The sequence below is a fragment of the Macrobrachium nipponense genome, chromosome 33 (assembly GCF_015104395.2).
Source record: "Macrobrachium nipponense isolate FS-2020 chromosome 33, ASM1510439v2, whole genome shotgun sequence".
Classification (NCBI taxonomy): domain Eukaryota; kingdom Metazoa; phylum Arthropoda; class Malacostraca; order Decapoda; family Palaemonidae; genus Macrobrachium; species Macrobrachium nipponense.
Window position 1 is genome coordinate 26189820 of NC_087219.1, and position 17500 is coordinate 26207319.

General features: G+C 33.8%; 2 protein-coding genes across 2 annotated transcripts in view; one reads left to right on the forward strand and one right to left on the reverse strand.

Annotated features, from left to right (window-relative positions):
* LOC135203032 (uncharacterized) overlaps positions 1-17500 on the reverse strand; it is a 339686-nt gene that overhangs the window by 181850 nt on the left and 140336 nt on the right. The gene's annotated exons all lie outside the window — the stretch shown is intronic.
* The window catches only part of LOC135202795 (RNA-binding protein 25-like), a 9809-nt gene continuing 3951 nt past the window's right edge, over positions 11643-17500 (forward strand). The window contains 2 exon segments of the mRNA XM_064232255.1: positions 11643-11709; positions 13906-13957. Coding sequence (XP_064088325.1) covers positions 11643-11709; positions 13906-13957 — 119 coding nt within the window.

Sequence of the window (17500 nt, forward strand, 5' to 3'; positions counted from 1 at the left end):
AAGCACTGGGATCTATGATGCCATTCAACGCTGAAACAGAAATTGACTATAACAGGTTTGAAAACTCACAGTTGCACTATGAATTAATTGTTAGGAGAGGGTGGAAAGTAAGATGGAAGGAGGAGAATATGGAAGGAGGTACAGTAAAAGGAAGGAAAGGGATTGCAGCTAGGGCCCCATGGCACGCTGCAAAGAAGCTCAAGTAATGCCTACAATTCACCGCATGAGGTGCACTGACGGCACTACCTCGCTATGTGGTTTACTTTATGAGAGTTTATTTCATTAGTGACAATAAGATAGTTCGCCTACAATCACACACACATTCACTTTCACATATGTAAAACTTCTGTCAGGGGAATGTCAACTTGGTATAAAATATAAACAGAGATCAAGGTCACCTGAGTTTGCTTAAAATTTCCTCCGAGTCAAGATGAAAGATCTTGCTCACCGACCTTTCAATTTCCTGGTGGGAATACTTTACTTTGTGCATGTGTGATATATACATATATATAAACACACACACACACACACACATATATATATATATATTATATATATATATATATATATATATATATATATATATATAACTAGCTGTACCCGGCCACACGTTGCTGTGGCTCAGTCTGGTTAAATGGAAAAGAAAGAAAGGAGACTCTCTCTCTCTCTCTCCTCCTCCCAAACAACTGCTCTTCTCTGTCTGTCTGTCTGTCTGTCTCTCTCTCTCTCTCTCTCACTCACTTTTTCCATCTTTCTCCTATCTAATATCCCCTCTACTCTCTCTCACCCTTAGAATTGATAATGAAGATAATGATATAGAAGTAAGGGACGAAAATAGTGAATAGTTTAGCTGACATAGATATTAATGAAGCTGATATTGTGCAGGCTATTAATGAAATTAAAAATGGAGCTGCTGCATGGCCTGATGGTGTCCTGCTATTTTGTTAAAGAAAGTAGTTCATTCTATCGCAAAGCCACTTGCAATATTATTAAGACAAAGTGTAGATACAGGCAAGATTTATGAAAAGCACAAATTAGCATATATTACCCCTACTTTCAAAAGTGGATCAAGACAGGAGGCAAGTAATTATAGGCCCGTGAGTCTAACATCACATATTATGAAAGTGTATGAAAGGGTAATGAAGAAAAATATTATAAAACACTTTAATAAAAAAATAATTTTTAATATAGGACAACATGGTCTAGTACCCGGAAAAAAGTACACAAACCAAAACTTGGTTAGTCTACCGTGGAGAACATTTACAAAAATATGAAAAGTGGAAATGAAACAGATGTGGTTTATCTAGACTTTGCAAAATCTTTGACAAGGTAGACCATAATATATTAGCGAGAAAATTAGAAAACATAATATAATGGATAAAGTAGGAAGATGGTTAAAGAATTTTTACACAACAGAAAAACACATAGTATTGCAAACGATGAGAAATCGGATGAAGCTAAGGTAATATCCGGTGTGCCACAAGGTACGGTGTTAGCTGCATTACTGTTTGTTATTATGATTGCAGACATAGACAGTAATGTTAAGGACTCGGTAGTGAGTAGTTCGCCGATGACACAAGCAGTAAGTAGAGAAATTACTTGTGATGAAGATAGGAAACGTGCCACAAACAGACCTTAACAAAGTATGATTGGGCAGAGGTATATAGGATGGTATTTAACTCTGATAAATTTGAATCAATAAATTATGGAGACAGAGAAGGAAGCTATAAGCATATAGGGGGACCTAATAATGAGACAATCACAAGTAAGGAAGCAGTTAAAGACCTTGGTGTGATGATGAATAGGAACATGTTATGCAATGATCAAATAGCAATTCTATTGGCAAAATGTAAAGCAAAAATGGGAATGTTGTTACAGCACTTCAAAACCAGAAAAGCTGAACATATGATTATGCTGTATAAAACATATGTTCGTACTCCACTTGAATATTGCAATATGATATGGTACCCACACTATCAAAAGGATATTGCACAAATAGAGAGTGTACAAAGGTCCTTTACAGCTAGAATAGAAGAAGTTTAAGGACCTTGACTACTGGGAAGACTACAATCCTTAAAACAATTATATAGTCTAGAAAGGAGAGAAGAGAACGTACATGATAATTCAGGCATGGAAACAGATAGAAGGAAATAGCCGGGGCGAAAACATCAAGGAGCTAAAATTTTCAGAAAGAGCAAGCAGAGGTAGATTAATAGTACCCAAAACTATACCAGGAAAAATAAAGAAAGCACACAGGACATTAATCCACTACGCACCAGCATCGATAATGCAGCGTCTATTCAATGCGTTGCCAGCTCATCTGAGGAATATCAGGAGTGAGCGTAGATGTGTTTAAGAATAAGCTCGACAAATATCTAAGCTGCATCCCAGACCATCCAAGATTGGAAGACGCAAAATATACCGGAAGATGTACTAGCAACTCTCTGGTAGACATTAGAGGTGCCTCACACTGAGGGACCTGGGGCAACCCGAACAAGATGTAAGGTCTGTAAGGTAAGGAAGGTCTCTCTCTCTCACTCCTTTCTCTTACTCTCTCTTTCTCTCTCCACAATCACTGTCTCTTTCCCTCTTTCTTCTCACTAATACCAACTCTCTCTCTCTCTCTCTCTCTCTCTCTCTCTCACACACACACACACACACTGTCTTTTATCCCCTTTCTTCTCCCTAACACCCCGTCTACTCTCTCTCCACTCCTTTCCCTCTCATTGGGAAGTCATAGTAAACATAAATTATGTATGATAAATTTATAAAGTAACTAAGTCTATGAGCAATAACCACCCCCCCATTTCACGGGCAGAAACCAGCTCCGTTTCAGGGAATCCCTTCTCACCCCCACACCCCTTCGGAGGGGGGGGGGGGGGGGGGGGGGGGGGGGGGCGGGGGGGGGGGGGGGGGGGGGAGGTAGGATGAAATCCCCATTATAATTTCAAAGTAATCAGTGAAGAACTTTCGGAGATTTAAGATATTGAACAAACGAACATTTACATTTTTATTTATCTAGATAAAAGGAGCCCATACAAACGCCATAATAATGAAAGTAAGTACTATATTTCAGGTGGTATTTATACCAAGAGATCCTTTTCTGTACCTTTCTTCATCCACTACCTCTGAAGAGGAGGCACCAGTCTCTGAAATATATTACTTACTTTCTATATTTAGGCGTTTATATATATATATATATATATATATATATATATATATATATTATACATATATATATATTTATGTATATATATATATATATATTTATATATATATATACATATATATATATATAGATAGATAGATAGATACATACATACATACATATATCAAAATCTATATCGATATACGAAGATATTTATTTATTTCTTGAATATGAAAACAACACTTACAGGAATATGTATTTAGTCTAAACACACCTGAACGAAAACGTTATTGTGAGATCCTGATTCTAGACAACTTCCAAAACTCTCATTATCTCTCGCATACAAAAAAAAAAAAAAAAAAAAAAAAAAAAAAAAAACAAAAAAAAAAAAAAAAAAAAACATTCAGACCTGATAATACAGCGCCAGAAAAAGTATCCGGAAAAGTATTATAAAAAAAAATTATTCAAAAAATGATTTCAGACTTCCTGTTGATACAAATGAGGTCCCAATTACCTCAGCAATTATGAACAAAAAATTGAGGGAAAAAAAGTCATAAACATGCAAAACGTTCTATACAAACTTTTGACGAGGTTATGCATTACCCGCACCCGACAAGCCACAACTCCTCTTCCCAAATTTAATCAGTATAAAATTTTTCTTTTAAATTTTCATTTACATTTTGACTTTGGAATTCTCTCTCTCTCTCTCTCTCTCTCTCTCTCTCTCTCTCTCTCTCTCTCTCTCTCTCTCCTTTGTTCCCTTGAGTGAGAAAGTCTGAAATTTTTCTGTTTTCATTTTCACGTACAACTTGACTCTGGAATTCACTCTCACTACTTTGTTCCCTCGAGTGACAAACTGTAGAGTTTTTTTATTTGCATTTTCAACTTGACTTTGAGTGAGAAAGCGAAAGGTTTTTCCATTTTAACTTTCATCTTGATTTTGGAACGAAATCTGTTTTGTTCCCCGGAGTGTAGAAAATGTTATATGTTAATTCCCTGATTTAATTCTCCTATAAATTGAATTCACTTACTTATGATGCATTATGATTAAAATGCATTATCCTTTAAACTTGCCTCTACTTCTCAGTGCTAATTCATATTTATCACTTATTTCAAATTCCTTTTCTTTTTATTCATATCATGTACACGAATTAACATCGAATCTCTTTTATATATATATATATATATATATATATATATATATATATATATATATATATCTTCTCTGACAAAAGTGATTTCAATGAAACTTTGCAATAACATAATTTCATGTACTATATATGTTATTACCTGCTTTTGGCTCTTTATTATCGCATTTCTTCCTCTCTCTCTCTCTCTCTCTCTCTCTCTCTCTCTCTCTCTCTCTCTCTCTCTCTTCTCCTTCTGTGTCTGCTGTCAAACATCAGTCACTGTGCTTCAAAAGAAAAAAAAAACAAAAAAAACGAGAAAAAAAACTCATTTTTTTCTATTTACTAAACCCTTCGCATCATTATCTCCACTTCCAATTCTTCTTTAACTTTCCTAATTCCTCTTTACGCACCTGTGGCCGTCATTCCCTAAGCCCCCCCGCCAACCCCACAGTCCTCCACCCACAACACTCTTGAGAACCTTTCATACTCCCAAAACAGCTCTTCCCTCTTTTATTTCCTGAATCTATCTAATAATAATAACAATAATAATAATAATAATAATAATAATAATAATAATAATAATAATAATAATAATAATTATATTATTATTATTATTATTATCATTATTATTATTATTATTATTATTATTAGTAGTAGTAGTAGTAGTAGTAGTAGTAGTAGTAGTAGTAGTAGTAGTAGTATCACTATTATTATTATTATTATTATTTCAAGGGTTGCAATTCAAAATACTAAAACCTCACATTTTTTTTTTAAGATTCAGCTTCTAAAATTAACAAAACTATTGAAATTAAAAAACTCAAATGGCATTAGTAAGTTTACAAAAAAAAACTATAGTAGGAAAAAAAATTGTAGTAGGGAAAAATGTGTGCTAGGGAAAAGACCGTAGTAGGGAAAAAAATCTGAATAGGGAAAAATCTGTAGTAAGGAAAAACTATAGTAAGGAAAAAACTGTAGTAAGGAAAAAACTGTAGTAGGGAAAAAGTAGGAAAAAACTGCAGTAAGGAAAAAACTGTAGTAAGAAAAAAACTGTAGAATGGAATAAAACTGTAGTAGGAAAAAAACTGTTGTAGGAAAAAAACTGTAGTAAGGAAAAAACTGTAGTAGGGAAAAACTGTAGTAAGGAAAAAACAGTAGTAGGAAAAAACTGCAGTAAGGAAAAAACTGTAATAGTAAAAAAAACTGTAATAGAAAAAAACTGTAGTAGAAAAAAAACTGTAGTAGAAAAAAAAAAACTAGTAAGGAAAAAACTGTAGTAGGGAAAAACCAGTGGTAATGAAAAAAAAATAGTAGGAAAAAACCTGTGGTAAGGAAAAAACTGCCGTAGAAAACAAATGTAGAAAGGAAAAAACTGTAGTAAGGAAAAACCTACGGTAAGAAAAAAAAACTGTAGTGACCGAAAACCGAAGTAGGAAATAGAACCCCCTTAAGGTGTGCCAAGGGCACTATTTTTATTTCCTCCTCATGACACCAACACGATGATAGTGATGCCCATACCGCCCATGTGGGCACGTTGTGAATTGTTATGAAGCTTACAAGATGCCAAGGAAGGGAAGGACGCTTATCAAGGTCACTTAAAATGAAGGCGGTTAAATAAAAAGGATAGTTAAAAAAAAGGTCAGATAAAAAAAAAAGTCGATTAAAAAAATATTGGCTATACAGAGGATGGTAAAAAATGTTGGTTAAAAAAGTAGGTTAAAAAAAAAAGTTTGTTAAAAGATTCTAAAAAAAATCCAATTCAAAATAATTGGTTAAAAAGAGATCGGTTTAATAAAAGGTCTGTTAAGAAAGGGTTAGTTAAAGAAGGTCGGTTAAAAACAGGTCAGTTAAAAAAGGTCACTTAACAAAGGTTGGTTCAAAAATCTCTTAAAAAAAAGGTCTCTGAAAAAAAATCTCTGTTAAAATAAGTTGGATGTTAAAAAGGTCGGTTAAAAAAGGTTAATAAACTAAAAGATCGGTTAAAGAAAGGTTGAAAAAAAATCAAAGGTAGGTTAAAATAAAGTTGAATAAATAAAATGTCGGCTAAAAAGAAATCAGTTATAAAAAGGTCTGTTAATAAGGTCACTTACAAATATGTCAGTTAAAAAAGATGTTTAAAAAAATGGGATAAAATCAATCTGATAAAAAAAAAGTCGGTTAAAAAACCTATTGATAAAAGGTCGGTAAAACAATTCGATAAAAAGTCGGTTAAAAAAATCCGTGAAAAAAAAGGTCGGTTAAAAAAATTCCGTTAAAAGAAAGTCGATTAGAACATCCTTTAAAAAAGGTCGATTAAAAAAATCCGTGAAAAAAAACGTTGGTTGAAAAAATCTGTTAAAAAAACGTTCGATTAGAAAATCAGCATAAAAACGATCGGTTGAAAAATATATCAATATAAAATCGTTTTCTTTCTCTCTCATACATCATGATCATACACAGGAGCCCGAAATCCATCCCCCACCCCCCCACCCCCTGTGTCTTTTTTTTTTTTTTTTGTAGCATCAACTGGAATCGATGTTCTCCTTACAATTACGACGAAGAGAGGGGGGGGAGGGGGAGGGGGCAGGGAAGGGGAGGGGGCAGGGAAGGGGAGGGGGAGAGGCCAGGGAAGGGGAGGGGGAGGGGGTTTAATTACTTTCTAATTAGGGAGCCACTCGCTACCGTTTCGATGAAAGGTGTTCTGATGATGCGCTTATGAGAGAAATATTGCTCTACAAGAGAGAGAGAGAGAGAGAGAGAGAGAGAGAGACCTTACCTTACCTTACAGACCTTACATGTTGTTCGGGTTGCCCCAGGTCCCTCAGTGTGAGGCACCTCTAATGTCTACCAGAGAGTTGCTAGCACATCTTCCGGTATATTTTGCATCTTCCAATCTTGGATGGTCTGGGATGCAGTTTAGATATTTGTCGAGCTTATTCTTAAACACATCTACGCTCACTCCTGATATATTCCTCAGATGAGCTGGCAACGCATTGAATAGACGCTGTCATTATCGATGCTGGTGCGTAGTGGATTAATGTCCTGTGTGCTTTCCTTATTTTTCCTGGTATAGTTTTGGGCACTATTAATCTACCTCTGCTTGCCCTTTTTCTTTGATATTTTTAGTTCCATGATGTTTTTCTGCTATTCCTTCTATCTGTTTCCATGCCATGAATTATCATGTAGCGTTCTCTTATCCTTTCTAGACTATATAATTTAAGGATTTGTAGTCTTTCCCAGTAGTCAAGGTCCTTAACTTCTATTCTAGCTGTAAAGGACCTTTGTACACTCTCTATTTGTGCAATATCCTTTTGATAGTGTGGGTACCATATCATATTGCAATATTCAAGTGGACTACGAACATATGTTTTATAAAGCATAATCATGTGTCAGCTTTTCTGTTTTGAAGTGCCGTAACAACATTCCCATTTTTGCTTTACATTTTGCAAAAAGAATTGCTATTTGATCATTGCATAACATGTTCCTATTCAATATCACACCAAGGTCTTTAACTGCTTCCTTATTTGTGATTGTCTCATTATTAGGTCCCCTATATGCATATAGTTTTCCTTCTCTGTCTCCATAATTTATTGATTCAAATTTATCAGAGTTAAATACCATCCTATTTACCTCTGCCCAATCATATACTTTGTTAAGGTCTCTTTGTAGAGCGTTCCTATCTTCATCACATGTAATTTCTCTACTTATTCTTGTGTCATCAGCGAAACTACTCACTACCGAATCCTTAACATGTCTTCAATCATAATAACAAACAGTATTGCAGCTAACACCGGATATGACCTTGGCTTCATCCGATTTCTCATCGTTTGCAATAACTATCTGTTTTCTGTTGTGTAAAAATTCTTTTAACCATCTTCCTACTTTATCCACGATATTGTGTTTTCTAATTTTCTTCGCTAATATATTATGGTCTACCTTGTCAAAAGCTTTTGCAAAGTCTAGATAAACCACATCTGTTTCATTTCGCTTTTCATATTTAGAATATGTTCTCACGGTGGACTAACAGTTGGGTTTGTGTATTTTTTCCGGGTACGAAAACATGTTGTCCCATATTAAACAAAATTATTTTTTATTAAAGTTTCATAATATTTTTCTTCATTACCCTTTCATACACTTTCATAATATGTGATTGTTAGACTCAAAGGCCTATAATACTAGCCTAGTCTTGATCCACTTTTGAAAGTAGGGGTAATATATGCCTAATGTGCTTCATCATAAATCTTGCATGTATCTACACTTTGTCTTAATAATATTGCAAGTGGCTTTGCGATAGAATGAACCTACCCCTTCTTTAACAAAATAGCAGGAAACTCCATCAGGCCCTGCTGCAGCTCCATTTTTAATTTCATTAATAGCCTGCACAATATCAGCTTCATTAATATCTATGTCAGCTAAATATTCACTATTTTCATCCCTTACTTCTATATCATTATCTTCATTATCTATTCTAGGGGTGAATTCTCTCTTATATCGTTCTGCCAATATGTTGCAAATTTCCTTTTTTTCATTCGTTAATATCCCTTCAAATCTTAGAGGGCCAATTTCTATTCTTCTTTTATTCATCTTTTTCGCGTATGTGTATAATAGTTTGGGGTTTGCTTGATATTTATTAGGGTTTTTCTTTCCAATTCCCATTTTTCATTTTCTTTTGATTGTATAATCTTTTTTTGTTCTGCATTTCTATCTTACTTTTTAGTCTATAATTTCCATGCATTTTTTTCTTTTGCAAGACCTTTTTCCACTTTCTGATTTTCTGGAACAAGATCCTTCTGTCTCTTGGTATGCATGACTGATGTTTACTTTTCTTCTTCGGTATATATTTATCCACTATTTTCTCTAATATTTTATATAATATCTCCGTATTTACCCTTATGTCATCACTTACGAAAATGTTATCCCAATCTTTGTTTAATTCTTCATTTATTTTTTCTGACCATTTTATATTTTATTTTACTGTATAAGTTGTATTTTCCATATCTTTCCCACTTTTTCATTTCTTGCTTATCTCTGTTTTCACTTGCTTTGGAATGGACTGTTAATTCTATGACATTATGGTCTGAAATATTCGCATTATAAACTATTATTTCTTTAACTTAATTCATCTCGTTCACAAATACTAGGTCTAAAGTATTTTCCTTTCTTGTTGGCAGGTGATTTATTTGTTGAATGTTGTATTCTAGTAGCATATCTAATAGCTTTTCGAATTGCCTCTTATCTTCTGCACTACTATTACTCTCTTTTTTTATATGTATAAGTACAACCACAATCTCCTATTCGTTCTTTCCATTCTACGAAAGGAAAGTTGAGGTCTCCAGATAGGAGAATAGTCCAGTCCTTGTGATTTCTACATATATCATCCAATTTTTCTATTATTAAGTCAAACTCTTTAGTATTAGGAGGTCTATATATTACTATGTTCATTAATTTTTCAGATTCAAATTCTACTGCTATTAGTTCACATTCTGAGTTACTATATTCCTCATATTTTTATTTTTCCTTGTTTTTTGTCTTTCCCATATTGCGGTTCCCCCTTGATTCCTATTTTTCTATCTGATCTATAAGTTTGGAACCCTTTTATTTTATCATCATTCCCAGTCTCTTGGGAATACCAGGTTTCACTTATATTCATTATATCTATTTTCTTTTCAATTTGGGTTAGTTCCTCTAAGTATTCTATTTTTCTTTTTGTGTTACTACGCATTCATCACTATGATGGTTTGCGTGTTTTCTCCTTCATTTAATATTGGTAATAATAAAGATTTTCCCATGTCTCTTTCCTGTTCTGGTATGTTGTTCTTTTTTTCATTTCCAGAAATTCTGACTAAAAAATCCAAACTTTTCCATAATATTTAATCTTCCTTCATCATAATTATTCATTTTGTGTCTGAATCTGCAATTTTCTCCGTATCTGCAATTTCCTCTTGCATAATAATTACAGTTATTATCTCTTGAGTAGAATCTTGGAGCTGATGCTTTGAAATTTTTTGCTGACACCTCTGCATATCTCGTTGGTGGCTTGCTTTTTTCTTTTACCTGATATTCTTTATTTCTCTCTTTATTTGTTTCTTTCTTATTTTGGATTTTATTACTTGATTGGTTATTTATTTGATTATGATTCATGGCTACAGGTGCATATATTTATTTTTTGTCGAACTTACATCCTTTTCCTTCTTTAGGTTTTTGCATATATTTGGATGCAGGTCTCTGCAATCATCCCCATAGCCATCTAGGTATGCACATTTACCATATATTTCATAGTTGTGACATACCTTAGGATGTTTGTAGCAACATCTTTCTCCAAATCTGTAATTCCCTCTTTTCAAAAGGTTGCAGACTTTTTCTTTTTTGTCTATTTTTTCCTCTTTCTCGTCATTGTGTAGATCTGGGTAGAGCCTCTTCGGGATTTTCTTTTGTGTGTCATAATCGTATTTTATTTTCTTTCTTTGTAGGTATGCTGCTTATTGCCTCATATGTAGTATCAATGAGTATCTCTGCAACATACTTTTATCTTGTTCTTTGTTTTTCCTTATTTTTTTCTGTCATTCAGTTTTGTTTACTTCTCTTCCGTTTTCCTCTTCTTCTTCTTCTTCTTCTTCTTCTCTTCCTCTTCTTCATCCTCAACTATTTGTACATTCAATCTTGATTTAATAACATTGTCTATCCATGATAGACATGTTGAGCAAAATATTCTTGTATCTTTTCTCATATCTTGCATTACCTCAGCACACTGTGGATGGGTTGGAATGTTGCATGCAGCACATTTTCTGATTAGGTTTTGTGGATTAACTATGCTTATACCACACCTTACACAGTTGCATGCTTTTGGCATTCTTTTTCGTAATGCATCAATTAGGATATTCACAAGGTTCACCTTATTCATTTTCTTTGTTGGAATATGTTGGTTTATGTATATTTTCTTTATGAGTCTCTTGACCACTTGGATTTTATTTGGAACGTCTTCAATTATTTTCAAGATGTTTTCAGTTGATTTGTTCCAGTTTGAAGGATTATATCCTTCTAATATATCTATGAATGCTTTTGTATCTTTTTGGTTAGGACTGTTGCTGATCTCATAGATGAGAAATGCCAGTTCCCTTCCTGCTACCTCATCGTATTGCGAATTTGCCAAGCAAGCTAAATTTCGCCATTTCTTCCCGCAGTTGGAACTTACTGCCATCATGTTCTGATTTACAGTATTTCACTTGATAAACTAACTTAGAAGACGCTTTATTCTACTATTTTCACACTAATCTTATCACCGATAGTTCACAAACACTTCTAGATATTTCTCAAATTCTAGACGTATGTTAAACTTGTGATATCTGTTGATTAAACTGACTTTGCGCGGGAACGTCTCACCAAGCAAGATGGCTACTACGAGAGAGAGAGAGAGAGAGAGAGAGAGAGAGAGAGAGAGAGAGAGAGAGAGAGAGAGTTACAAGGATTAGGATGTGTCAGATACTTGTTAGTCCATCCGAGGAGACATCGTTTGCTCATTTATCTCTAGGAGCAGGTTTTATTGTTCATTCAGAGTGTCCTAATGATTTTGTCTAGCTTTCTTTTAAACTCTTCCACACTGTTGCTGTTTACCACTTCTGGTGGCAGTTTATTCCATGTGTCACATATCTTGTTTGTGAAGAAGTTCCCACAGTGTTGTATCTCTTCAGTTCTAATTTTCACCCATTATTTCTTGTCCTAGTTTCCATCCTTTAGGTGCCTTTCGTTGTTCTACCGTTTTTCTGTAGAGTTTATATAGGTGAGGAAATGTCTCCTCTTTTAACTCCTAAATTTCTCTTGGATGAATCCCATCCGAGCCAGGAGATTTGAACTTGTTTAGTTTTTCTAATTTGAAAGGAGAGAGACGCGGGGCGATGGTGGATGAATGAGAGAGAGAGAGAGAGAGAGGCAATATACAAGTTGTTCTAACACGGCGTTTATTTTGATGGATGTAATAATAATAAAATTAATATGATGAGAGAGAGAGAGAGAGAGAGAGAGAGAGAGGAGAGAGAGAGAGAGAGAGAGACCTGGAATACAGATAACCACCGTGAACAACGAAACTCCCAAAAACCAAGTTGCACCAAAGGAGGACCCAATACGTCCCCTCGACACGGAAGTCGCCCACACCTCATCACCCAAAATCCATCCGGGGTGATTCCGGCAATTGATTGGGTGGCCTTGGGTCCCAAACGACCCCATTTCCTCGAATTTGGGGAACTGGGTGGTTGGCCCACCCGCCTGCCTGGGACTCACTCGTATTCACATACAGAATTTGGCTCCCATTCTTTTAATTATGCACTTGGTAATTATGTATATTTCTTTGTTGTTATTATTATTATTATTATTATTATTATTATTATTATTATTATTATTATTAAGCCGGCCACAGGGGACATTGACTGGAAATTCAAGCTTCCAAAGAGTTATTATTATTATTATTATTATATTATTATTATTATTATTATTATTATATTTTATTATTATTTTTCGGAAGATAAAACCATAGTTATATGGAAGATTGGTAACTTGTAGTAGCTGTCTCTACCTTTTTAATTATGTAATTAATAATTATATAAAAATCTAATCTTATTATTATTATTTTTTTTATCTTTTTTTTTTTATTGCTCTATCACAGTCCTCCAATTCGACTGGGTGGTATATATAGCGTGGGGTTCCGGGTTGCATCCTGCCTCCTTAGGAGTCCATCACTTTTCTTACTATGTGCGCCGTTTCTAGGTTATTATTATTATTATTATTATTATTATTATTATTATTATTATTATTATTATTATTCAGAACACGAACCTCTATTCATATGAAACAAACCCACAGGGAACATTAACTTGAAAATCACGCTTCCTAAGAATACAGTGATCACTTGAAAGAAGTTACAGAAGGCAACGGAAAATACAGGAAGAGCAGATCACTTATTAAAAAAGAAAAAAAATAAAAGAACAAATTAATAAATAGGTAAACAGGTAAAATATAAATAAATCATAACAATACAAGGAGAACTGTTGAGATTTCGAGGTTGCAAATGCACAAATTTATACACAATTCTTCAAAAAGTTCATTCACTTTTTGTGTTATCAAATATGTCCCTGAATTCTTGATTTCTACAAATATGTTTCTATACTCTGTTTTTTTTTTTTTTTTTTTTTTCATCTGTCCATCGGCCTGTGGTGTTTTCACATGGTAACACTGCTTCCCGGGCTTTAAATAGTTACGCTATGTGTAAATTTTAGGTGAATAAAAGGATATTTGGGTGTACATTTGCAACTGAAAAGCGTTTTAATAATTTACTGTATGCGAATTACACCGTTAATATTCGAAATAGGATATTGTTATTATTGTTGAATGTGAGCTCAATGTGACTATCTAAAGCCCCGGACGCAGTGTTACCATACGCAAACACCACAGGCGGCTGGACAGATGGAAAAAAAACGAGTATAGTTATCGGCAGTTCTGCTTCATTATAAACTCGACTGAAGATTTTTTTATATTTTCAAATATTCTGTGGAAACTTGGACAGAGGACTTCATTCACTGTTTTTGTGACTTGTGACGCCAGACATATTTAAATAGGGAAATTAACAATCTGTGGCACTTTTTGTGTGAAAATAATGTGTAGAGGAGAGAGAGAGAGAGAGAGAGAGAGAGAGAGAGAGAGAGAGAGAGAGAGAGTTGTTACCTACTTAAGACTGAAAATATATATTCATTTATACAAATACAAAACAAAGCGATTATACATGCGATTAATATATATATATATATATTATAATATAATTATATATATATATGTATAAATATATAATATATATATATATATATATATATATATATATATATATATATATATATTATTGGAGAAATAAATACACACTTATGTAAATGTTATATCAAATGTAAAACTGCAAGGATAGCTTCCAATTTTAAATTTAACATATGTACAGTGGTGCTCAAATCTCATGCGACATGATACTTTTTGTATCGTCCAGATTCTCAGACTCTACATGACGTTGCCAAGTAGTGTTAAACTTTTTTTTTCTTCTTTTTTATTTCTAATGCCATGCATGTCGAAAAGTTTGCGAATTCGCAGCTATCCCTATTTTCCTTATGGTTAGATAAATATGATCCCTTTTATGCATTGCTATAATTCGTTATCTGTGCGATTTGAACTGATTTTTTTTACGTTGCTTAGTTCATAGTGCGGTGTGATAATGAAAACACACTTAGCATACTCTTCGGACTGGTCGACATAACTACGTCTGCAGCATTATGACAGTAGACCTAATAAGCTCAACAGTCATAACAATATTTTCAAAGTAGGAATATGAATTAAAACAGGTTTTCTTTGAATGTTGAAGTTTTCGACTTTGTTTAAGCTGCCTGTATGCTGCAAAATGTTTTATAGGCCTAAAAAATAATCTAAGCCTTCTGAGATGTAATATGTTACTAATGAATTTATTTGTAGAGATTACCTGTTCTTTGAGGAATATAATAGGAATAGGAATTACAACCAGTTTTCTTTGAATGTTGAAGTTTCAGGCCGTGTTTAAATTTGCCTGTATGTTGCAAAATTATTAAAGGCCTAGAAAAATATTCTAAGCCTTGTGAAATGTAATCTGTTATTGTTTTTATTTGTAGAGATTACCTGTTTTTTGTGGAATAAAAGATGATGATGATTTTGATTTTATGGAGAAAATGGCTATTAATCGAAATATCATAAGTATTAATATCAAGGCATATGGAACACTTATTTTTTAATTGGTTTAAAGTATTATTTTCTTAAAAGTCCTTCTGCTCGCTTTTGGTGCATAATTTATTCTTTCATAAGGTAACTTGAAGTGTAAGAGTGTGTAGATAACCTCATTTGCTTTCTGGCCAGAAATTGTTAATAGAGAAATGTGACTGTTAAGTGTAAAGTAAAGAAATCTAACACCTAGGCCTAGGAACAATATCTATGCTTTGACAAAAGAATAACTGCATAGGCGAATATGTGGTAGTATGCCATAATTTTTGAAATATTTAAGAAATGTAACAAATAACTATGTATGAAAATCCGAATATTCCTCTAGCACATATAAAGTAAATGTTTTTAAAACAATTTCATTGACGCTACTCATTTAGACCTGCTTATGTTACACCAGCTGGTTGTTGTTGCACCGACACTAATGATAAGTCACACATGCTCCCCTCACACGTTGATATCGGTGGGAGCATTCTACTTTTGCATATACTTATTTAAATTTTTTTCAGCGTTGAGGAGTAAAAGCAATCAAATAGGACTATTTCAAATTTTATACTTGCTTTGAAAGCATTTTTAATGTTATGACTTTTTTTTATTTTTTTATTTAACTTTTGAACTGAGGTTTGATGACGACTTCGTTTTGGTCAAATGCTTCAGCGATGTGTGAATGAAAGTTTTGAAAATGTTTCGTGAGAGTTTTTTCTGAAATTTGGCTACACGTGACATTTTCTTACATTTTTTAAATATATGACAGATTTCACTCTTATGAAACATATTATGACCTTATTGTATGTAATAATCGCGTTTGCGCATTGAAATAATAGATAAATATGGAGCATGCAAGGTTGCCAGTTAGTGAATTTTGAAAGGAATCCTAAGGAGTCATGTCACATGAGATTTGAGCATCACTGTACATTTACATAACTGTGGATTTGTATCTCCATTGGAAGACTCATACTACTTTGATTGTCTTTCTTTATTATTATCACTATTATTATTACTATCAAATAAGAAGAATTGAAAAGACCATATATAAAATCAATTCCACTGATGCTGTCATCCTCTGTAACAAAACATGTTTGAGAGAGGGTCTCATACCTTCATATACTATCATTATTATTATATATTATTATCATCATCATTTAGCTTACCAAAGGCTTCCTTCGATTCCTTCGAAGTATTTGCACTGCATTCAAAGGCAGGAACTCCATGCAAGCTAAAACGCAAACACATGAGTCCAGTTCATAATTCCCAGCGTAGAATGCAGCTCTGCAGTGCTGCCTAATCCCTCTAATCCTCCCCCTAATCCTCCTTGGGGACATAATCTCCACCAACCCCCACCACCCCCAACCCCCACCACCACAAAGGAATATGGACGCTGAATCTGACCTGTGTGTAGGAATGACCAAGGTCGTTCAGGCTGCCTCATATCTCTCGAAAATGGCAGTGTTCCTCAATAATAGGTGGAATTCTAGTGGGGAAGCCTTTGGAAAGTCGATTAATAATAATAATAATAATAATAATAATAATAATAATAATAATAATAATAATAATAATAATAATAATAATAATCTTCTTTCAGTTTTCTTCTGAAGATTGAAAAAGAAACCCACAAAATCACTGTGAAATGTGTTTACTACTAAGTACTTACATTTAATTTAACTCCACACTCGAGTACTTTCAGGCCCTATCTGTGGCCCATTTTCAAAAGACTGTGTAGGTTGTCAGCCTGAGCCTTGACCCAGGCTGATAACCTACACATCCCTTCAAAATGAGCCACAGATAGGGCCTGAAAGTACTCGAGTGTGGAGTAAAATTAAATGTAAATACTTAGTAGTAAGCACGTCACACAGTGAATTTGTGGGCTTCTTTTTCAATGATAATAATAATATAATAATAATAATAATAATAATAATAATAATAATAATAATAATAATAAGAAGAAGAAGAAGAAGAAGAAGAAGAAGAAGAAGAAGAAGAAGAAGAAGAAGAAGAAGAAGAGGAATGTTTCGGGAAAGTCTTCTTGAAATAATAATAATAATAATAATAATAATAATAATAATAATAATAATATATCTTAAGTCAGAAGCATAACATCCTCGCCTGCGCAAATGCATTAATCTCACATCAAGGATAACACATCACACGTCATCTTGCATATAAAAAAAAATAACATCATCGCAAACATCACATGACATCACCAAAACATCACATGACATCACAAGACGTTTAAAAGGCATCATCGAAACGTGACCATAATTACTGAAGAAGAAGAAGAAGACGACGGTAACAAAAGCCAGCCGAGAAAAAGAGGAGAGAGAGAGAGGAGGAGAGAGACGACGTAAACAAAGCAGCCGAGAAGAAGAGAGAGGAGAGAGAGAGAGATGAGAGAGAGAGAGAAGAGACTGGCGAAGAGGGCCAACTCAGTCTGATCTCCATTTCCCCGAAAATAACGAACTAATGGTTCCTCTCCGCA